We start from the raw sequence: 25,409 nt of genomic DNA, 5'->3' as shown, positions 1-25,409 counted from the left end.
GGAGAAGGGAACAACAGAGGATGAGATGGTTGGATGGCATCACTGACTCGATAAACGTAAGTTTGAGCAAGCTCCAGGAGTTGGTGATGGACAGGGAAGCCTGGCATGCTGCAGTCCATGTGGTTGCATAGATTTGGCCACAACTGGGAGACTGAATTGAACTTGAGTTACTGATCAGGAAAATCTTGTGTATCACTGAGAGGTACTTATTAGGTATTTGATCTCATAAATGACAAGTCAACATTCCTGAAATACAACTTAGGCTGGAAAATATCTACACTGTCAAATAAATTTCTTTAGACATAATGCATTTGGTCCTGTGCCCTAATATAGACATATAACTGAGAATACTAGGCCAAAAGAAGTTCCCAAGAAAGGACCAAAAGCCACATGAAATCCATATGGGGATTCTCCAAGGGCAGCACTGACTTCTGTAATAGAAAAGCAAATAGATCAAATGGCCGCAATGAGGCCAAGATTAACCTGAGGAATGAAAGGTGTGTGAACTTATCAGTTCCTGTAACAGGGCTTTAGAGAAAAATGGGAAAACAAATGCTACAGTAACTCAACACTGACAGCCTTGGTGCAGAAATGAGACTCCAAGAGCTCCAGAAGTCATTAGGGAGCCACTGCAGATAGAAACTGGACTCGTTTGTCAGAGGCTGGTCCTTGCAAAGCTCAAGGACAGGCCTGACAAAGGCTTTACTGAAATTCAGTCTTGGAAGGGGCCTTAAAGTTTATGCAGCAAAAACTGCATTGAAGTCAATCACCTATGGAATAACCTGTTTTTTCAGATGCATAAGACAACACATTATATGTCCTGTAAGTCTGTATGTCTGTATATGTTTGCATGAGCATAAATGTGGTCATTAAAATAGCCCAGTCTGTTAACACTGACTACCCCAGGGGTGAAATGACATGAGGGGCAGAGGAAGATCAGCAGGATTAAAAGAGAGGAGTAAAGGAGGGGAAAGAAATAGTTCACCAAATTTAAAAGGAGAGGTGGAGTAGGCCATGACACAAGAAGCAGCACAAAACACAACACCCTAACCATACTGTTACTGTTAACATTTAAACATTGACTGAGTACAAGGAAATAACCCGGAGGTAACACAGGCACTGATGCTGGGATACAGCCAACTCTGGCCTTAGATTTCTGTTGTTATTTTAATGTTCTTTTGATCACAATATTTGAACAACATTATCACTAGGTAACATTAAATGCCAGAAGCAAAAAATCAGACATTTCAGCCTTTTCTTCTTATGACTAAAGGTATTTGGGCAGGGTGGGAGGTGTGAACTAAAACTAATATACCTTTTGGGAATGGAAATTGGTGCAGCCACTATGGGAAAACAGTATAGTGGTTCTTCAAAAAACTAAAAATAGAATTACCATAAGATCCAGCAATCCCACTCCTAGGCATGTATCTGGATGAAGCTATAATTCAAAAAGATACATGCATCCCTACATTCAGAGCATCACTATTCTCAATAGCCAAGACATGGAAACAACCTAAATGTCCATCAACAGATGAAGGGATACAGAGGATGCGGTGCATATACAGGGCGGAATATCTATAAAAAGGAATGAAATAATGCCATTGGCAGCAACATGGATGGAGCTAGAGATTATCATACTAAGTGAATGAGTTAGAGAGAGAAAGACAGATCCCATAGGATACCATTTCTATGTGCAGTCTAAAATATGACACAAGCAAACTTATCCATGAAACAGAAAACAGACTCACAGACACAGAGAACAGACTTGTGTTGGCCAAGCGCATGGGGCGGGGGAGGCATGGATTGGGAGTTCGGGATTAGCAGATGCAAACTATTGTATATAGAATGCATAAACAATACGGTGCTTCTGTATAGCACAGGGAACTAGATTCAGTATCTTGTGATAAAGCCTTATGAAAAAGAATATACATATATAAGTAAATTCCTTTGCTGTACAGCAGAAATTAACCAACACTACAAATTAAGTATATTTCAATAAAATAAATTAGAAAATAAAAACTAATCTGCCTTTGCCTTGCATATCTTACTCCAGGGTATGAGACAGGTTCGCAACTTTAGATTCAGATTGGCAAGGTCTCAGCAGGAAACAAAAAGGAGAAAACTATAGTATAATGCTGCTCTGGTCTCCAAAGAAGAGATTTTGTCAGCTGGTGTAAAGGAGTTCATGGAGGGAAGTGCTATTCCCCTTGTGCTTATTCAATAAAAATGAACTCTGGCATTGGACTTCTTACATGAATTGTGCAAGTTAAGAGTGTTCTAGAATACCCCCTGATGGTCACTAAGGGAAAAGAGAGAGCACATTTCTCAAAAGTTTTCTGTTCTAGAAATAGTAACGACTGTTCTCTGTGTAGTTTCACATTGAATCTTCAACCCTATTAAGACTCAGGCCTGAAAGACTGTTACAATTCGTCTAGAGTCACCAAGCTCTTCTTAACTCAAGAAGAAGTTAACTTAAGGAGTTCTGTGAACTTCTTTTTCACGCAAGATAGATACTCAGTGTGCTCATTGCCAGATGGACACTGAAGAATGCATTGACTGACAGGTAAGACCCAAGAGTGATTGTAGGCTTCAGTATTGAAAACTCTTTAGAGGAATGCCAGCACAGATCAAATTCTACATTAAAAAGGGATGTAAGTAGATACCAATGTAATACACTGGAATACCATGGAAACTACATTTGTAAAGACTCATGGTAATATGAGTGCTTGACAAAGAATGAGATGACTGTAAACAGGAATCAGGGGCTGAAACTGTGTGGGACCTGCCATTGTATAACAGTCAGCAGAGCCCTGGCACAGGACAATACCAGTCTATGATAAGAAGCAGTTGCACATGCTCTATCTTCTGTTCCTAGTTCTTGGTCCTCTCTGGCAACTCTTCCAAGAGGTATTACTATTACTGAAAGCTGAGGCTGCCTCACCAGATGAGCTGGGACAGTGTTTTCTGGTGGTCTGGTTTGAAGCCTGCCCTATGGGCTTCTTTTTAATTTCAAAGCCAAGCTTTATACATAATTCCAAGATATCTAGGTATTGGCACAATTGCAAAATATAGAATTATCCTCCTCGCCTTGCCTATTCAGAGATGCTTTTCAATAATAGCACAGGCACCTCTCCAAATGTGCAGACCCTCGGGCTTCTCTGAGAGTAAAGGCAACAGTGAATTTGGATCCTTTGACCTTAAGGGAGAACATTCACAACAGTATGGAGGGTGGTCCATGGGGTTTTATGATTTCACCAGAAAAATTTGGGTCTGACAAGGCCAGTGATACCAGAGAGACAGGACTGTGGATCCACCAAATAATCTGACTGGATGAGCACTTCACCTTCTTTCTGACGAAATACAGATGGCTAGACCCTTCTTTGAGGACTATGATTCTCGGAGCTTGCCTAACTAAATATCCAGATACTCTGGATCTAATGCTCAGACTAAGAACTTTCTATTATAACATCACAAAATGGTTTACCTTCTCACTTACAAATAAACTGTAGCACCATGTGTCTAAATGAACAGCAAATTTCCAAATTTCCTTTTTATGTCTTCTGTGCTTGTCTGAATAGAACAGAATACTGTAAGTCAACATTTGGCTTGTATAAGTAGATGAATGACTATAAACAGAGGCCCCCTTACTCCACCCAGATATTGTGGTGTAGAGCCATCAGAACTTTGGGCCATCGTGCTTTTGAGCCTTTTTCAGGTGGTAAAGGGCACTGATATACTGTCTGCCGCCACTGCATTGTGGCCTCAGGAATCACCCCAGCAGGCTTTGGCAGGGAAACTCTGGGGCTGCTCAATAATGTACATTGTGTAAGTGGTTTTGAATGATTTAAAAAAAAATCACTCTAAAAGTAAACATTCGGGTATGTCATAAGAACAATTTCATTTTAAAAGAAAGAATAGTAGGAAGATTCCTTTAGGATAAACCTATATTTCTTCTCTAGTTTTAAAATATGGTAAAATATGTTAACCTTATTAGAAGAAAGAACAAAGAGAAAAGCCATGATGAATTCTTTGAGAAAACTGTGGAACGAGGATGAAATTTGGAAGAAGAAAGTTCAAATTGCTCATAATCATGCCACTCAGAGATTACATTTTTACACTGGTGAATACCATAGTAACCAATGATATTGCACACACGCGTGCACACACACACACACACACACACACACAACAACCACCACCACCACAATGGCGGCACTGGAATTATTACACTGTTTTATGCTATGCTGTTAACATTTTTAAATAGCTTTCAGAACTTCTATATTTAGCTATCACTTGGTAGACTTGAGTCATGGGATCCTGCCTATAAAATGGATATATGATTTCTTGCCCCAGATGTCACTTCATCACTTTCCCAAGTTATTAGGTTGATGAGATTTCAGTGATTTTACAGAGGTCTACAGGTGTATTATATGTGGAAGAAGTGCCCTACAGAAGGCAGGTGGTGACCTGGAAGTTAGAAGACATAGTTAACTGTCCTCTGAAATGCATTTTACAATTGGACCTCAATTCCTTTACCTATAAATTAAAGATGAGCAGAATGGTGATGATTCTAGTTGTCATTTCTAGACTGGGTATCCTGCCATTGTAATAATACTATGCTTTCAGTTGGCGTTATTGGACATCCACAATGTTCCAACATCTCTTCAGGCTGCTGAAATAATCTCCACTCTTAGGTGAAGACGCACAACTATCCAAGGGCTGTGATGGAGATTTTCCACTATAGGTGAATGGTGGATTACGCAGAGGAGTGGGCTGGTAAGACAGAGAGTCATGGAATAATGAATGACGGAGTGTAAAGCCAGAAATCTAAGGAAGTTATGCACTTGGGCAAGAATTGCGTGGCTTCAGCCCTGATTCAAGGGGTGGTGGGCCCCTGTGTGGAGGGCCTGAAGCAGACAGGTTGAAAGATTGAAAATCCAAACTGAAGACGATTTTATGACTCCGGCCCTTGGATGCTCACTGTACCGAAACTCTCAGTAATGAACCAAGTATCTCTCTTTGCTTGTCAAGGCAGACTGAAGTGCTTTGCAAACACCTATTCTCTGAAACCCTAAAGGACAGAAATACACCAGTGCCTGTGGAACCGGTACTGAGGGAAGAGAAAAGCAGGACCTTAGAGCTGCTAACCTGAATTCAATCTGAACTTCAGGCATCAGGCCTCAGGCTAAAGACAATCTATATTGCCTGCCTCATTTCTTTCTTTCCTATTTAACCCAAAGCAACAAGGGAGAAGAAATGAAGTGGCTCAATTACCTTGCTTAGAGTCAAAGAGAATAAAGCTGCATGGAGTAAGGAATAATACATGAGAAAGCCTCTTAAATCTCCATGGCTCATGGAAATCAGCTTCCATTCCTTTGTGTGGAAGAAGAAAACAGCTGAATCTTCTGAGTCAGATCTGGGCTGGCCTAGAAAAGTGATGCATACCTGCCTGGACTTAACACTTCCTGTGAACTCTTCATGCCAACTCTTTCTCCAAATGAAAAAGTAGGTCAGCTCCCTTTATCAATTCAACAGATGAGTTTCTCTCTCTCTCTCTCTCTCTCTCTTTTTCATACACACACACACACACACACACACACAATTATCAAAAGTCATCTTTTCTACCATCTGATGGTGGGCAGCATTCTGCAAAATTTATGAGGTGTTATTACACTGTGGTTACTTTTATGTGGCTGTAAGTCTTTCAATGTATGTGAAATTACAGCTCATTGAAATCCATTTAATGAGGACACAGCCTTCACATTTCCAAGTTAAATCTCACAGAAGAAGTTATAATCATGAATTTTCCTTATTAAGTTCCAGTCTTTGTATGTAAATTGAAGTATTAAAACAATGAGATATGGATCAAAGTTTTTAATTTTAGTCCCCTGCCTCAGATTTAATTTAAAAGTCTTAAATTATGCAGTGAATTGCATCTCTTTATTCTTACAGCTGTTTAAAACAGATTTAATTATCTCCCGTAACATGCAGACACTACTTCCGCCTAGCAGTCCTCTCAAATGACTGCCTTCCAAATCACTTTTGTTGAGTTCTTAAGACTGATTAGGGCCTTCACCATTCATCCTGTGCCTTCAGGTTGTCACATTGGATTTCCCTAGAAAGCCGGGTTATCACATTGAAAGTCCATAGACTCATTAGGTGCTCATTAGTGGTCCAGGGGATATCCATCTTAAGCAAGTCTCCAGACAGATGCTACCACTCATTGGATGCTGCTGGGGTCTCTCTGCAAAACACTTTTGATCAGCTTCCTAAAATTCAGGAGCCATTACAAAATGCAAAATGTTAAGCTTCTTAAACACAGCTTCATGGATTCTTCCTCTCCCCTCTTGGTTGTTCCTGGATCATTGTTCTTTGTCCTTAAGAAAACAATGATGCATAAATGCACATTGCAGTGTGAGTGTGGGTGTTCACACGTGTGTGTTCCTGGATCCTCCATAATGAGTAGGTCTGGGATGGAAGCAAGACTGCTCCTTCGCCTTGTTGCTTCCAATGAAGATTCCTTTATTCTCATATATTTGGAGAGAACCCTCAAAGCAGCAGAGATGGGGTTCCTGACAAGGGGGCTTTTCATCAGCGTTAACAGAACTCTGTGGTTCTCTGAGTAACCAAGCTGTATGGTTTTGAAGGGTTTGTATATGGAGTCATTGTGTCACCTAGACGTATGTGTGTGTGTGGGAGGTGGGGGGGGGGGGGGTAGCCTCACATACCATTAATGAAAAGCGATCACATTTCTTGCATTTCTCAAATTGGAAAAATTTTGGCTCAGGTCCCAACTATTGTACACGGAGCTATAAGCATCAGTGTACCTTTGATTATCTACAGTCAATAAGAAGTTCTCTTCTTTGCTCTGGTTTTAGCAAGGTTTTCATTGATATTCTTATGTTAGAATTAGGACATGCACTAATACAGAATAAGGGAAGGGCTTTAGATTTCAGATAAAGACTAACATGTTTAGGGTTTTATTCGAATCTTAAGAGCCTTTTCAAGTTTAGGCTTTCTCTCTACTCTCCTGGAGGAAGTCTGTTCAAATCAACACACATTTATTGAGTTCCTACCAATATTGCAGACATGGTAAGCAGAGTTACAACCAGGCAGGACATGATTCATGTCTTAATAATATTGATCATTTATTTGGAGATGTCAGAAAAGAGAAGGGTGCTATTATGTATTAGTATATAGATATTTATAATGATCTAATACAGATTTTCGGAGAAGGCAATGGCAACCCACTCCAGTACTCTTGCCTGGAAAATCCCATAGACAGAGGAGCCTGGTAGGCTGCAGTCCATGGGGTCGCTAAGAGTTTATCACTTACTGTGCAACTTCACTTTCACTTTTCACTTTCATGCAATGGAGAAGGAAATGGCAACCCACTCCAGTGTTCTTGCTTGGAGAATCCCAGGGATGGCGGACCCTGGTGGGCTGCCGTCTATGGTGTTGCACAGAGTTGGACACGACTGAAGTGACTTAGCAGCAGCAGTAGCAGTAGCAGCAATACAGATTTTATTATAATGTATCCAATAAATTAATTTTTGTTTTGAATAAATACAAACTACTTAGTACTTTCTATATTGTATGTTTAAATTTCTACTTAAAACTTGATACAGCAGAGATCCTAGTTAGCCCAAAACATGTAGTTCCACAAGCTGAAACATGTCTACTCATAAATGAAAAGTATTTGACGGGTTTGAGTTCCTACAAGGTTGGAACTCATAAAATGAAGAACAAATAAACACACGTACATTGTGTTGTACACAAAATGTACATTGTGTGGAACACAATGTTCCATTGGTGGAACAGTTGACTCCTCAGGTCTCTAGTACTTTAGTTAATACACAAAGGGGACATAGCTTATGTGTGTGTGTGTGTGGAGGGGGTTATATGTAAGTAACTAAGGACAAAGATAGGGTAGGTTTGATCCCTGGGTTGAGAAGATCCCCTAGAGGAGGGCATGGCAACCCACTCCTGTATTCTTGCCTGGAGAATCCCATGGACAGAGGAGCCTGGGGGGCTACAGTTCATGGGGTCACAAAGAGTCAGACACAACAGCGATTAAGCACACTCACACATATACAGCTGAGGACAAAGGTGGAGAGGGTAGCATCAGTCCTTAACCTAACCTAGCCCCACAGACATGAGACAAACTTGGAGAAGAAAGTTGAACCAGGAATAAACCATGACACGCAGAAGCATGATCCTTGGTGTCCAAATGACAAAGTATTATCCTGGCTTGGAAATCTTCTGCCCACATCTCAGTAATCACAGTACAGTGTCATATCAACATGTAGCTGGGACCTCTTGTGGCACCTGGAGGACTTGTCGCTTTAGAGGCATCAGAGCATGGCATTAATATCCCCACTGTTATAAAGAACTGGTCCTAGATATAAGAGCATTTCAGACACTCTACCCAAAGTAAATTTAGGAACAAATTGAAATGAGAAGTGAATTCAGAAATTTTGACAAGGATGTAGAGAACACATGTATTACCAGTAGCATACATAAGGGTTTTTTTGTTTGTTTGTTTGTTTTAAATTTACTTAAGCAATATTACTCCTTGGAAGGAAAGTTATGACCAACCTAGATATCATATTCAAAAGCAGAGACATTACTTTGCCAACAAATGTCCATCTAGGCAAGGCTATGGTTTTTCCTGTGGTCATGTATGGATGCAAGAGTTGGACTGTGAAGAAGGCTGAGCGCTGAAGAATTGAGGCTTTTGAACTGTGGTGTTGGAGAAGACTCTTGAGAATCCCTTGGATTGCAAGAAGATCCAACCAGTCCATTCTGAAGGAGATCAGCCCTGGGATTTCTTTGGAAGGAATGATGCTAAAGCTGAAACTCCAGTACTTTGGCCACCTCATGCAAAGAGTTGACTCATTGGGAAAGACTCTGATGCTGGGAGGGATTGGGGGCAGGAGGAGAAGGGGACGACAGAGGATGAGATGGCTGGATGGCATCACTGACTCGATGGACCTGAGTCTGAGTGAACTCCAGGAGTTGGTGATGGACAGGGAGGCGTGGCGTGCTGCGATTCATGGGGTCACAAAGAGTCGGACACGACTGAGCGACTGAACTGAACTGAAGCAATATTATAGCCAAATTCATACTCAAGACTCTGGAGAAGTTTGGTATACATAGATGTTAAAGTCCTCAAATACTGCATTCATATTTTTGTTGGAAAAATTATGTTTTCCAACATTTTTTAGAGGGATAAAACAGTGCTAGAAATACTGTAGTCATTCAATAAAAGCATAGTTTTGCAAAGAGGAGGACACCCAAGAGAAGATTTGGCTTCTCTCATTGCTGAAATGGTTTCCAAGAAGCTGATCTCAAGAGCCATGGATATTCTCAGAAAATCCAGGAGGAAATCTTGGTTTACGTACTGATGAGTGGGATGGGGGGACTGGGAGGAGGTTCAAAAGGGAGGGTAAATATGTATACCTATGGCTGATTCATTTTGAGGTTTGACAGAAAATAACAAAATTCTGTAAAGCAATTATCCCTCAATTAAAAAAAAAAAAGATGGGTGGAAAAAAAAAAGAGAGAGAATATAGCAGCAGCCATAGCCCAGCTTGGCTTGGACATAGATAATTAGGCCTATTCTTTCTACTCCTTGATCCTTGTTACTACCTGCCCCAGCCAAGCGTTTCTAGGAAGGCTTGGGAACCACAGTAAGTTCTTTGCCAGAAAAATGGTTGTTTCCACTACAGACAAGTGATAAAAGGCAGGATACCATAGGTCCTGGATTTGACTCCTGGCTGCATTACTATAGCTGGCTGTGTGATCTTAGGTGAGTTACTTTGCCTTTCTGTGCTTCCACTGCACCATCTATAAAATGATAACAGTAATCCTTACTTACCCACTGCAGGATCTAGATGAGACGATCCATGCAAGCACTTACAAATGGGATCTTTTTTTCAAGTCTCAATGCTCCCCAGGTTCTATAAGACTTTCAGATCTTCTGTATTTCACATTGCTTATCACATGCCTGAGCTCTGCCTACATATATAATCCAGAGATTAAGAGAACTTGATGCTGTTTCTGTAAGGAGAGCTTGTGATTCATGAGCACAGAATCTCACAATCAAATGTGAGCTCTCTGGGGCCTCCTTATATGGGGACAGTCCTTAAGGCTTTGTGCTCTGCGATAGGAGACAAGAAAATCAAGGGGCCGATTCTGACAGCTGCAGGCAGTGGATTCATCCTTGCTCTTGCAGCTTTGCCCATTCAAGTGGAATGAACTGACTTGTTATTTTTTTTTCCCTTTTTTGTGCCCAGAAGGCAGACTTTACACATCTTAGAACCAGATTCCCCAATTTGTTCCCACATCACAGCCAAGTTTGAGGTGCCTGATCATCCTGGTTGCGTGGAAAATGACATCAAATAGATGAGAGCCTGGCCTCTGTCCCTGGAGGGTGCACACAGGTTAGAGCTGACCAGGACTGATTTCTTATTTCAGATTTTCCTTTACTGCATTCTTCAAAATGAAATAAAAATCTAAATTCTGAATCCTGCTCTGGCATTGATGTCTGTTGCTTCAAAAGATAATGTTCTTCTGAGTTGCATAATCAGGTTCCTTATGTCTTTGGGAAAGGGGCCTTCACCTTCACCACAGGGTATAGGATTAGTCTGGAAAATGAATACCTCCTTAACAGTTTTCTGTTTCCTTACTGCTTAAAGATCTAAATACAAAGTATTCTATTTTATTTGAATTTCTAAAATGATTTTTAAGTCAGCTTTTTGTTGAACATGCTATGCATAAAGAAACATATGCATACTATTAAATATACAACCTGAATTTTACAAAGTAGATGCATTCATTAATCATCAAAAAAATTTAAATTGTGACTAGCCCAGAAATTGTCCCTGCCACTCCCCCTCCAAAGGTAATACTTATTCTCATTCTCATCACCATAAATCAGTTTTGCTTATTTTTTTTTTTGCAGTTTAACTATGCTATGCTATGCTAAGTCGCTTCAGTTGTGTCCGACTCTGTGCAACCCCATAGACAGCAGCCCACCAGGCTCCTCCGTCCATGGGATTCTCCAGGCAAGAATACTGGAGTGGGTTGCCATTTCCTTCTCCAATGCAGGAAAGTGAAAAGTGAAAGTGAAGTCGCTCAGTCGTGTCTGACTCTTAGCGACCCCATGGACTGCAGCCTACCAGGCTCCTCCGTCCATGGGATTTTCCAGGCAAGAGTACTGGAGTGGGGTGCCATTGCTAGGTAGACATATAATATGCATTTTTTCAGTCTGATTCCTTTAGCTCAATATTAGCTACACGATTCATTCAAGTTTCTGTATGTAGCAGTAGTTTGTTCTTTTTCATTGTATGGTGTTCCATTTTATATGTATATTGTCATTTATTTCTCTGTGCTAATATTGACGGATGCTTATTTTCAGTTTTTGAGCTCTTGGGAATTCCTCTGCTATATATATTATTTTACATACTTTCTTATGCACATTTGTATGCATTTCCCTTTGTTTTAAATTTTATTGAAGCATAGTTGGATTTACAATGTTGAGTTAATTTATCCAGCACAACAAAGTGATTCAGTTATATACATGTATATATATTTACTTTTTAATATTCTTTTCCATGATGGCTTATCACAGGATACTGAATGTAGTTCCCTGTGCTATACAATAGGACCTTGTTGTTGTCTCATCCTATATATAATAGTTTGCACTGTATGCATTTCTGATGAATGTATCTTTGGAGTGGAAATGTGGCTCTTAGGTTGTGCACGTATTCAGGTATAGTATTTCATGTCGAGCTGGTCTCCAGGGTGCCAATCTACACTCCTAACAGTACTGGATGACTAACCAGTTGCCCCAACAGCACCACTTGATATTGTTAGTCTTTTAAAATACCAGTCTTCTGATGGGTACATAGCAATAATTTATTATAGTTTTAAATTGCATTCTCTGGATAAGCGGTGGTGTTGGTAATTTTTCATATGCTTATTGGCTGTGTGGTTACCCTCTTTGAGATTTCTAAATCATTTGTACATTTTCTACTAGGTTGATGGAATTTTTCTTATTGATTTGTAGGATTTATTTATATTTTTCTGGGCATGAGTCCCTTATTGAAAGTGTGTACTGAAAATAACTTCTTCCCCTCTAGATTTCACCTTTACAGTTTTTAAAATAATGACTGTTGAAGAAAAGAAATTCTCAATTTTAATGTAATCTTAGTAAATCATATTTTTCTTTATATTATAAGGTTTTCTTTCCTGTTTAAAAAATATTTTCCTAATCCAAGGTCATGAAGATATCCTTGTGTGTTTTCCTTTAAGCACCATAGTTTTCTCTTTCAAAATTAGACTGACAGTCAAGATTATTTTGGTGTGTTTTGAGAGGTCAAGATTCACGTGTTCCCTCATACTCAATGCTGCAGCACCATTTACTGAAAAGATAATACATTATCCACTGTACTGAAGTCTCATGTGACATAAAGTACATACTTATGTGCACATATATATGTATATTATTATGTCATAACTCAATTCAGTGTGAAAATATTTATCTTTCAATGGTACTGGGTCAACTGGCTATATTTATGGAAAATATATATAAATTTTGGCCCTTGCCTGAAACAATTCTGTTCAAAATAGATCTTAGGCTTAAATATGAAAGCTAAAGAAAAAAAATGTGTGGTATGATATCTTCACAATCTTGGGCTAGACACATTTCTTAAGCAAGCCACAAAAATAATTAATTATTTATTTTATATAACTACTGAAATATCTGTGTTTGCATATGCCATTTTCAAATCTATTCAATTTGTCTCAATGATAGTATGTCTCCTCTTCTCTCTTTTCTACTTTATTTTGATTAATGAGACACTTAATATTCATCCAGTTCTCCTATCTGTAGTTTGATAGGTCAGCATTACCTTACCGTTTTTTACTTGTGACTAGATATTAAAGCCGGAGAAGGCAATGGCACCCCACTCTATTACTCTTGCCTGGAAAATCCCATGGACGGAGGAGCCTGGAAGGCTGCAGTCCATGGGGTCGCTAAAAGTCGGACACGACTGAGCGACTTCACTTTCACTTTTCACTTTCCTGCATTGGAGAAAGAAATGGCAACCCACTCCAGTGTTCTTGCCTGGAGAATCCCAGGGACGGGGGAGCCTGGTGGGCTGCCGTCTTTGGGGTCGCACAGAGTCGGACACGACTGAAGCGACTTAGCAGCAGCAGCAGCAGATATTAAAGCACACATTCTGAACATGCTGGTTCTAATATAAAAGAGTACTTTTATCAATACTTCTTCACAGACATTTCATGGAGCTTAAACCTCTTTAATTCCATTTAATTCTTTTCACATACTATATTATTGTTGTCATGTATTTTAATTCCGCATGTATTTTAAGTCCCACAACGGATTAACATGATTGGTCTACAAAATTGCTATTAACTTCAGTTCACCGGCATATCCACCATCTTTCTTATTCTTCACTCTTTCCATTATTTCTGTGCTTTTGCCTGGGGTCATTTTCTTTATGCCTGGACAATTACCTTTAGTGATTCTTTTCACAGAAATCAGCTCATATGACTCATTCTAATTTTTGCTTGTCTGAAAAATGTTTTTGCTTTAGCTTCACTATTTTTTCCTCAGCACTTCAAACATGTCATTCCATTTTTGTCTGCGCTGCTTTAAAATTTCCTCTTGTTTTTAGATGATGTCAGTAGTTTGAATACAATATCTAAAATACCCTGCTTTGAGTCTTCAGATTCTCTTGAATCTCTGTGTTGATATGCTGATATCTTTTGTCAGTTTTTGGAAAATTCTCTGACATTATCTCTCCAAAAATAATTCTGGCTCCTTACTAGTTCCTCCCCTTCAGGATGACTGTGTTCACTCTTTCCGCCATGTCCTTTGGTCTCATTATTCTTTTCCCTATTTTCTACTCTTTTCCTCTTATGTTCCAAATGTTATATTCCCTACTGTCATTGCTTCTAATAAACTGATCCTTCACTCACCTGGGTTCCGTCTACTACAAACCCCTCTAAGTTCCTAATATCAGTACCTATACCTGTAGTTCTATGACTTCCATTTGATTACCGCCACCTACTGATGACTGCTGTGGGATTAAATTTTATATCTTGTCCCATATTCATAAACATATTAATCATATATCAGGAAATATACTCTTTTTTCTGTTGTTTTTTTTTTCCTGTTCTTGGTCCTGATTCTTGATATATCTGTAGTTATTTAAATACCCTAAATTTTACATAAAAAAAAAAGTAGTAAGGCTGCTGGTATACGTTATTTTCCTCTAAAGAGGATTTGTTACAGTTTCTGACATTTAAAATGGGGGAATCATTCTAATAATGATTAGACTGAAATAATTTCAGGTGGGATTTCAGGGTGTAGAGAGTCTGGTCTAATTCCATTCTGTCCTTACTCCTATCATAGAGCAGTCTACAGGACCTAGTCTTGAATCATTCACCAGGGCTTTCCCCTTGATAGTCTCTAAATTCAAGTTTTTTCTATCTCCTCAAAATGTAATACTTCTAAAAACTATGTTTGACTTCACATCCTAAGTGATTACTTGCTGTTTTATCTGCACCCCTCAGATATTGTCAAATAACTCAAGGAAACAAAAGTGAACGTGAAAAGTGTCAGTGGCTCAGTTGTGTCCAACTCTTTGCAACCACATGGATTGTAGTCTGCCAGGCTCCATGGAATTCTCCAGGCAACAATACTGGAGTGGGTTGCCATGCCCTCCTCCAGGGGATCTTCCCAACCCAGGGATTGAACCTGGATCTCCCGCCTTGCAGGCAGATTCTGTACCAATTAAGCCACCATGGAATCCCCCAAGGAAACAAAGCCATCATGGAATCCCCCAAGGAAACAAAGAACAGAGAATACTGTATAAATTCTCCATGCTTCTCTCCTCTCTGGGATTTGACATCATCAGTCCCAGCTGACTTGGTAACTCTGAAGTCCAATCTTTATCTTCCCAACCTCGAGTCTACCAACAGATGTTTAGCCAACACTTTTGGTCTGACCTTCTACTAGGAATCTGAAATCTGACCTCTTAAACAGTGTGACAGATGAACTGGCAAAGTTCTTGAGGGGAAATACAACATTAAATACAGCACAACTCATCACAATGAGTTGCCTCTCTCTCAAGAAAAGAATTGAAATTTCCTAAGTCCTCTTCCTCCTTCTCTGTGTGTGTCTCTCTTTCCCATTCTAACTCTTGCTCTAAATAATACATATTTATTTGCTTTGCAGCAAGCTAGTCTGTCATAGCCTCAGGCAGAAGCTCCCCCAAGATTTATTTATGTGAAATGCAAGTAATTCCAACTAGCCTAAATTGGCCCATCTCTTTCTAGTTCCAACTGAAGAACACTGGGGAACCTTAGTGTTTAGAAAACTGGGTATGGTTAAAAGGCACTTACTAAGGAGACAGGAGAAAAGAGTATTAGGTTAGAGCAGTGCTTGTCTAAGAGGTCCTTGAACTGAAGGCAACAGCATCACTTGAGCCAGGAATTCCAACTCATTAGATCACAGCTTTTTCTATGGAAATTAAAATACTAAGTATTTTGAGCAAACCTGACAATGTAATCCCAACTACATCTTTTCCCCTTCAAGGAGCCTCTTGGACTGGTCTGGGCCTCTTGATGTTGCCCTTGTTTCTTTCTTTCTTTTTTCTTGAAGCATAATGCATAACCTATGACCCTGTTAGAAAAGGATATTCCTGGGTCTTACCTCAACCTTCTGTATGAGAATCTTTGAAGACGCAGCCCAGAAAACTGTTTTAACATGCTCACCAGGTAATTTTTATCTATGTTAGAGATGGAGAGTCACTGAACTATCAGAAGACAAGGGGAGAAGAAAATGTTGTATATCTTTATCCTGATGTCATTGTGAACTTTTCAGATTCCTTTGCATTCACATGGCTGAAAGTGGTGTTGGCCATATTTTAGGTACATATAAAACATGGTTGAGGGTAGGACAGCCTGGTTTAGTAATTAAGATCATTTAATGAAGGTGTTTATCCTTTAGAGGCCAGCTGCCTCATTTACAAGATGACAAATGTGCCGTAAACATTCTAAAATATGTAATATAAATGTCATCTTATTCTACCATCTAATTACTCAGAAACTTCAGATAACTATCGTGTGGCAAACAATAATTGATGTTTATAATAATATTCCTGAGGCACTATTAATATTAAAACAATAAACCTCTCAAATGTCAAGGAAATTATATTTGATTAGTTTAGATTGGTCTTGATGCTATATGTATGACTGGTTAATGTTGTCTTTAGAAAGAAAAGCCATGACTTCAGATAAAGGAGGAAGACAGCATTAGCAGCTTTTAGGTTAGTTCAGTATGTATATGTGTTAAGCTGTTCTAGGAATACTATTAATGTATTCTGAGAAAACATTTTGCTAAAAGTGCCAATAATAGAAGATTAAATCCAGACAGAATCCCTAAGTTACAGGTTCAGTAAGAATGAAGAACAGTCCAGGTTCGATGCATGATACTGGATGCTTAGGGCTGGTGCACTGGGACGACCCAGAGGGATGGTATGGGGAGGGAGGAGGGAGGAGGGTTCAGGATGGGGAACACACGTATACCTGTGGCAGATTCATTTTGATATATGGCAAAACCAATACAATATTGTAAAGTTAAATTAAGTAAAATTAAAAAAAAAAAAGGATGAAGAACAACTTGCAGTGAAATGAAAGTACTTGAAGAACTGTGTCAGAGAAGGCAAACTTATAACAAATACCAAGGAACTAAAAGGGGAATACAGATTTTAAATAAAATTTAAAATTAAAAAAATATATCTATGTAAACAAAGACAAAAAGACATGTGAACCAAATCATGATTTCTTGGGAGAAGTCACTGGCTCTAGAAGGTAGAGGGGAGGCGGGGCCCGGTCCTACCTCTTCCAGCTGCACCATAAGAGTAACGTTGTGCCCTTGCTCCGCCGTCAGCTTTCCATCAGCAGTGACGATCCGCAGCCCCCGCGGGGCCTTCCCTGGGCACTTCTGCGGCTTGGCTGTGTACTGTTCTCTCACTCCATCGGTGCAGTTATTGGAAACCACCTTTCTATACCTAAATGGGGAAAAGCTCACATTGTAATTCAGCCCATGATAATTTGGATCACTCCCAACTTTTCAAACCTTCTGCTCAGCCCTGAGGGTTAGCCATAACTACCTTTCATGGTGTCAGGAAGGTTACAGTTTGTGTGTAGTAAGCACCCAACGGAGAGGCAAATCATCATAGGAACATATTGCATCATTATTAACATTTTAATTTATGCTTTTATTATCTTAGTCGACAGATATACAATTTCACTTTGGAGTTGTGGGAAATGCATAGCAGGAGAAGACGTGCTCTTTCCTTACCCTCAGTAGGTTTATAATCCAGGTGAAAAGATGTGTACTTAGCTGCTCAGTCATGTCCACCTTTTTGCAACCCCATGGGCTATAGGCCACCTGGCTCCTCTGTTCATGGGGATTCTCCAGGCAAGAATACTGGAGTGGGTTGCCATGCCCTCCTGCAGGGGATCTTCCCAACCCAGGGATTGAACCCAGATCTCCTGCATTGCAGGTGGATTTTTTTTTTTACCATCTATACATGGATAATCCAGAAAATATTTCAAAGGCTATATAATTAAAGGTCAGAATAAGTACTATATATATTGTAATATACACATGTATATATTAGAAAGGAAGGTACAGTTCAAAGAAAGATTATTATGCACTATATGTCTCAATATTAGATACTGTACAGGCTGTTGCACTCATGGTACAGTACAGAAAGGTGGCTAAACTTGAGAGTTTCTACTCAATATTTTATGGGATATAATGCCTAAACTATTGAAATTTCACTATTTAGACTATAGATTGAGTAAATCCTCCCTCTATTTTGCTTTTTTCTTGTTTTAGCCTTAATAGGAAAAAAAAAAAAGAATTATGCTACCAATTTGTCCTATACAATTTATCAGATTTATAGTACATTACAATCTATGGGTTTTCTTTAAGATTTTTGAGGTCCAATGTTATGCAGTCATCATTGTTTTTTTGTGTGTGTGGAGTCCACAGCAGCCACATTATGTATTCATATATTTGGTTTCTCCAATCTACCTGGGGAAGGTACTGGTAGATTTCAAAATGGAAGCAATCAAAAGTCCAAGGTCTTTCCATTCTTCTAGACCATAAGTTGACAAGCTTTTCACATAAAGTGCCAGGGAATAAATGTTTTAGCTTTGCAGGTTATATAGCTTTAGTCGTAAGTATCCAACTCTTGGGTTGTAACATTAAAGTGGACATAGAGAATACATAAAAGAACAAATGAATCTGGGTTCTAATAAAACTTTATTTACAAAATCTGGCAGTGTGCAGGCTATTGCTTACCAACTACTTCAAATCTAGCCAAAGTCCTTTCTCTGTCCTTAAGTCTCAAGACTGACTACCTAAAAGCACGATTGAAAAAATAAAATTAAATACCATCTGGGAAAGCACTTTGAACACTATGACTGTAAGGCCAAATATTAATATTAAACTCACCTCATAGGGTAACCATAAGGATGAAATGGATTATTGTACACAGAACACTTAAAACCACCCTGACAATTAGCAATTGATTATGAAATGTTATCAGTTATTTTTACTTAACATTATTATCTATCCTCCCTGTTCACAAGCTTCACAAATTCCCATTTCCTTAAGATAAATCACAAATCCTCTAACTTGGGCCTGAAGGCCTCCATAAACTAACTTGGTTCTACTTTTCTGGACTCTTTCTCCCCAACCAGCTCATTCTGCTTTAGCCAAACTTCTCTTTTCAATCCTCTTGAAAGTGCTTCTTTTCTTTTGTTCTTTCTGCTTCCATGTCCACCTTTTTGCCTAATCAGCTGCCTAAAACTTATCCACACTTTAAGTGGCAGCTTATCTCCTCTCTTTTCCTGATTGCGAAAGTAAAATCATAAGTTCAAATTTAGAGAGTACTAATATGTTCAGGGCTTTCCTGGTGGTCAGATAGTAAAGAATCTGCCTGTAATGCAGGAGACCCAGGTTCATTCCCTGGGTTGGGAAGATCCCCTGGATAAGGGAATGGCTACCCACTCCAGTATTCTTGCCTGGAGAATTCCATGGACAGAGGAACCTGGTGGGCTACAGTCCAAGGATTGCAAAGAGCTGGACACAGCTGAGCGACTAACCCTTTCACTAATATGTTCTAGACACTCTGCTAAGTTCTTAACATGATTTGCTTTCAAACTATCCCTAATAAAGAAGGTATCATTACTCCCAATAAATAGATGAAGAAATTAAGATTCATAGAACTTAACTAGTTTTCTCAAGATCACACAGCCAGCATCTAGACAATTTGGATCTAGGATATATGTATTTGTTACCACTGTACTGTACTACCTCTTTAAAATAGGTGAGATATGTGTCATCTCTTACAGGAATCCTTATGATTTACTTGATAGGAATCAGTAATGCCTTGTATGACTTTCTTCCTTCGTGTGACTGTGAACTTTAAGCTTCTCACTGAAGGCATACTTGTGCCGCAGACATGCAAGGCTGATAATCACTAGGTCCATACTGGGATGACTGTATAGAGTTTAAGTGTTGAAATATCTGTCTAGAAACTGGCTATCATCACTGGCCCCAAACCCTGCAGGCACCACACCCACCAACCCAGCTATGTTAACCCCTATCCTTGGAGTCCTTGCTTTTCCTGGCAATCCAGAAGTGAATGGGTTAACACCTAATACACCAAGGAGCTTCCTAAATCCTGCTCCTGTACTGAGAGAGCCTTACTCATTCTGACTGGTCACTGCCGTGTCTGAACATCTTCAAATCATCCTATCTGATATTAAATATTTTGAAAAGTCCATGTAGGTGCTTATGACTGTATGCTGATTTGAAAGAAAATAAGGGAAGCTGGGGAAAAAAAAAAAAAAGATGCACACACTGGAAAATGGTGACATTCTGGTACCAGCAATGGTAGCAGAGAAATGACCAGCAATGTCATACAGTAATTATGGCATCCCAGTGAGTTAAACTGCATCACAAACTCCCTGCGTGTTTCAGAAGTCAGGCACAATGCATATTAAAGGCAGGTTATAACTTTAATCACTTAGCGTCCAAGCACACCTGTGACTATCTTGGCGAGGACCCCTGGAGGCATGGGCTCACTACCACGTGGCGTCATCAGCTAGAGAACGTTTCTTTTGTGTGTCGCTGTTCTTACCAATCACCACCCTGGGCTTTCCTGAAGCCTGAAGCAACAGGAGTTCTGCTTAAACACAAAGCATGAATCCATTCCCCTGGGATTCTGCCACAGAAAAGACCGTTGGTAATTTTTTCAATGCTCATTAAAAACCATTCTGAGACCATTTTATTTCCTGGAAGAAAATGGCTTCACATTAGCCCTATCAGACCAGTCTCTGATATTTATAAGAAAATGGAGCAGAAATACAGAGTTCATTTACTCAAGTAAGCACACACCTGCTTTGTGCATTACAGAATGGTTCTATTTTCATCCCAGCAGCTGTCCCTGGGTCTGAGTCACATAAATGAATAATACATTTTATATGCTATTAAATGGGGCTGCTTACCTCCACAATAACAAGGCAACTTATGATTATGTTGGACCTAAGTTCTGAATATTACTGGGATGCATTTAGTTGGTAAAACATTCTTCAATCTGCCAAGAAGAAAAGGGCTTTGCAATGGCAAGGGAGTCTTTGCACAATTACTGAAAGGAAACATTCCACAAATATGCCTTTGATATTACCGACTGCTCATCAGTAGATGGTGTCTTATTACTTCAACAACCCCAATTTCAGCTATTCTCTTCCTTCTTTTCTTGATACTCCTCTGTCGCCCTTTCCTTTTTACTCTATCCTCTTTGATTTTGCTTCTGCGCTGCCTGTCAGTCTTTAAAAAGATGAAGGTCGTAGCTTTTCTTTGTGAGAGTAAAATTGGAAAAAGCATCAAAAGTCTTCATATCCTGTGATTTGGCTGTTTAGCAGTTGTTGTTTTTTTTTTTTTTTTAACTTACAATTTTGGTACAGATGCTTGCAGTGCAAATGTTTGCTATATGTTTGTGACTATTCTGTGTATGTTAAGGTGACAATATAGTCTGGTTTAGTTAGTCACCACTGTCTCTGTGATGTTAAGACTCTGCCCACAGAAATCAGTTTAAATGAGAATCCTGGGCATCAGTGTGTTTTTGTTTTTAATTTCCCCTGGTGATTCTAGTGTGCAGCCAGGATTAAAGATCACTGCCCTGGTGGTTAAAACTAGTGTTCTGGAACCAAACTGCCTGAGTTTAAATGCAGGCTATTACACATTATAGAAACTTGGGCAATTTACTCAGACTTTAACGTTTGGGTTCTCTGCCTATAAAGTAGGTATAATTACAGAAACAGTTCCTAATGTTCTTGGGAGTATTAAATGATATAATGCATTCAAAAGGACATAGAAAAAATATGCCACATTGCAAGACCTTAATAAATATTAAACATCATAAGGTAGTAAAAAAATAGCATTTAAAGTTTTAAATACTAATTCCCTGGTGGCTCAGATGGTAAAGAGTCTGCCTGCAAAGTGGGAGACCCAGATTTGATCACTGGATCGGGAAGTTTCCCTGGAGAAGGAAATGGCAACCCACTCCAAGTGTTCCTGCCTGGAGAATCCTATGGATGGAGGAGCCTGGCAGCCTACAGTCCATGGGGTTGGACACAAGTTGGACACAACTGAGTGACTTCCCTTACTTAACTTACTTACTTAAAGTTTTAAATACCGGCTTGCTCTTACAGCTGGTAAAAAATCCACCTGCCATGCAGGAGACTCTGGTTTGATTCCTCAGTTGAAAAGATCCCCTGGAGGAGGGCATGGCAATTCACTCCAGTATTCTTGCCTGAAGAATCCCATGGACAGAGGAGTCTGGTGGGCTACAGTCCATGGGGATGCAAAGAGTCAGACAGGACTGAGCAACTAAGCACAGCCTTTTACAAGTTCCCTGAAAGTAGAAGCCATGCTCTTACTGCCAAGATTATCTTCAGATCAAACTGGATCACATCAATTCCTTCCTTAATATTGTTCAAACTGCCCATGGTTTAGTCATAAAGAATAGGGTTTGGGTTTAAAAGATAGTTTCATGATCTGTGGTCCATGCATTTTTTAAGCTTTAGCTCTTTTCACTGCCCTGCATGCCTCCTAAGCTCAGGCCAGGCTAAAGGCTACTTGCCTTCTTCCGTTCGTGTTGTTCATCCTCCCTGGGATGATCTTTACTCTGTCAAGCTTCTATTCATTCATTAAAAATCAGTGCAGACATTATGTTTTCTTATTACATTATCTCTTCTCTTTTTTCACAGTAGTTATTACATGTTATGACCAAGAAAGAGGTGGAACTCTAGGTTTTCTTATAGCCAAGGTAGGACTTACTGTCACTGAGCTCTGGTGTCCCTCATGTGTGAGCACAGTGGAAAGAATATATTTGTTTAGTTTCTTGGATTATACTATGCGTCCTTGTTTTGAAGGAAAAACTTTCCGCTTACAATAACACGTGACTTGAAATGAGAAATGGGGCAAGCCCTGGAGACAGAGAAGGGAGTTGGTTCTGGGTACAGCGCGTGGCTAATACTTCAAGTAGGTCTTTCTAGACTCAGTGTGCTCATATTTCAGCAATAGTACTATGTAGCAGTCATACCCCCAACATTCAGAAATAACAGAGTTCCCTGGCGGTTTAAGCAGGTTCTCCAAGTTTCTCTTCTCAAGGCAATAGCTCTCAGAACTTTCCCCTTAAACAGAGTAAGCAGACCTTGGGCTTAGGGGAATGTCACTGGGCAGAAGATAGGTGAGGGGAAGAACACTTGTCTTCCACTAAGTAGGATGGAAGCACAAGTCATTTAACGTGAACACTAAACAGAATGCAACATCATTCTGAATGGCAGCATGCTGAAGTGGGACATATGGCCGAGTTAAACTAAATGACAGCATCAGAAGGATGGCTCATGGAATCCACTACAGTCAACTAGTTACATAACAAATTCATAAAAGGAAAATTTCCCTACTTTTAAACATCTGCAGTCCAAGGAATGCTAACACTGGGCACTTCAGATAGCTTATGGACATGTCAGAACCTGAAGGGGTCAAAGATCAACACAATCCCTCTGTTTTGCACATAAGGAAAAAAAGAGAGAGAGAGAGAAGAGTTTAGAGGGCTTCCCAGGGTCACACAGCGGGCAAGCAGTGGTCAGGGGCTCTGGACTGGGTTTGGAGCTCTCTTGCCATGATGCCATACCACCTGGATGAGGATTTTTATTCCCAATGCCACTGGGCAAGGACAGTGGTGTGAGAAACCTGATCTCCATTCACCTTCTTCATTTCCAACCCTAATGCCATCCTGTAAACATGTGGGAACATGTATCTAAGAAACATATTCTGAAGGATCAATTCTGTAGCAGCTGAGAAGTCTAGACCGTCTGCTGTGAAACTGAATGGGTGCTTTCCAAAAAGAAAAAAAACAGCTACACGGGCCCCTGCAGTTTTGGGTCTGCAAACACTGCAAGTGATTTCCTTTCTGTGGACTTGAAACACATGGACCACTTTTAGGACCAATTATTCTCTATGATGTACACTGACATATGTTGCTGAATAAATCAGGCTGAACATCAAGAACCCTACCAGGATCAGAAACGAGATCACTTGGGAAAAGAACACAGCCCCCAAAGGCCCTAGAAATAGCAACCCCAGGGTGATGGCAGGATAGCCAGGCTCTAAGTGTTTTCATAGCTCATGTAGAGAGGATTATGTTTATAGAAAGCATTTTTAAAACATTCTAAATGTATGTGAGAGTATGGAGATAACTGTTTTGCTATAATTTATGTGTATATATATATTTTTTTTTCCTGGACCCACTACTCTTATATAAATACTGAATTAATGCTATTTAAAACTTTTTTTAAATTCTTGATTAAATATTCCCATTGAATATTGAGAAACTAACACTGAGGAACAACAAGAACCATCACTGTACACTTACATTATTCCAGAAGAGATTAACGGCTCCTTTAAAGAAACTTCACAGACAAAAATTTCTATACTTACTTTTTTAAAAACACATCTAGAGATATCTCTAGCTTAGAAGCAAAAAGAAATCTGTTCCTTGATAAGATTATCTTTGTTTCTTACAATATACCAGCCCAATGCCCACTTTATTTTATATTTACAGAATCTTTCATGGTTGGCATGAAACAAGCAATGCTCTAGTTAATTTAGCAACTGAACTCATATCAAGTTCCCTGGATCTGAAACAGTGTAAACAAGATTTAACCATATATAAGTATCAGTTAAGTTCAGTCTCTCAGTCATGTTCGACTCCTTGTGACCCCATGAACGGCAGCACACCAGACCTCCCTGTCCATCACCAACTCCCGGAGATTACCCAAACTCATGTCCATTGAGTTGGTGATGCCATCCAACCATCTCATCCTTTGTTGTTCCCTTCTCCTCCTGCCCTCAATCTTTCCCAGCATCAGGGTCTTTTCCAATGAGTTAGGTCTTCGCATCAGGTGGCCAAAGTATTGGAATTTGAGCTTCAACATCAGTCCTTCCAATGAACACCAGGACTGATCTCCTTTAGGATGGACTGGTTGGATCTCCTTGCAGTCCAAGGGACTCTCAAGAGTCTTCTCCAACACCACAGTTCAAAATCATCAATTCTTTGGCACTCAGCTTTCTTTATAGTCCAACTCTCACATCCATACATGATGACTGGATAAACAATAGCCTTGACTAGACGGACCTTTGTTGGCAAAGTAATATCTCTGCTTTTTAATATGCTGTCTAGGTTGGTCCGGAGAAGGCAACAGCACCCCACTCCAGTACTCTTGCCTGGAAAATCCCATGGATGGAAGAGCCTGGTAGGCTGCAGTCCATGGGGTCGTTAAGAGTCGGACACAACTGAGAGACTTCACTTTCACTTTTCACTTTCATGCATTGGAGAAAGAAATGGCAACCCACTCCAGCGTTCTTGCCTGGAGAATCCCAGGGATGGGGGAGCCTGGTGGGCTGCCATCTATGGGGTCACACAGAGTTGGACATGACTGAAGCAACTTAGCAGCAGCAGCTAGGATGGTCACAACTTTCCTTCCAAGGAGTAAGTGTCTTTTAATTTCATGGCTGCAATCACCATCTGCAGTGATTTTGGAGCCCCCCAAAATAAAGTCTGCCCCTGTTTCCCCATCTATTAGCCATGAAGTGATGGGCCCAGATGCCATGATCTTCATTTTCTGAATGTTGAGCTTTAAGCCAACTTTTTCACTCTCCTCTTTCACTTTCATCAAGAGGCTCTTTAGTTCTTCTTCACTTTCTGCCATAAGGGTGGTGTTATCTG

The 25,409-nt window shown here is 39.8% G+C and overlaps 1 protein-coding gene across 3 annotated transcripts in view; it reads right to left on the bottom strand.

Moving 5' to 3' along the window:
• The window catches only part of SORCS1 (sortilin-related VPS10 domain containing receptor 1), a 577,390-nt gene that overhangs the window by 65,434 nt on the left and 486,547 nt on the right, over positions 1-25,409 (bottom strand). For all 3 annotated transcript variants that reach the window (XM_010859390.1, XM_010859389.1, XM_010859387.1), the window contains exon 18: positions 16,934-17,105. In XM_010859390.1, coding sequence (XP_010857692.1) covers positions 16,934-17,105 — 172 coding nt within the window. The remainder of the gene's footprint in view (positions 1-16,933; positions 17,106-25,409) is intronic.

This window comes from Bison bison, unplaced genomic scaffold, assembly GCF_000754665.1.
Source record: "Bison bison bison isolate TAMUID 2011002044 unplaced genomic scaffold, Bison_UMD1.0 scf7180017864456, whole genome shotgun sequence".
Lineage (NCBI taxonomy): Eukaryota > Metazoa > Chordata > Mammalia > Artiodactyla > Bovidae > Bison > Bison bison.
This window is presented reverse-complemented; position numbering and strand designations above follow the sequence as displayed.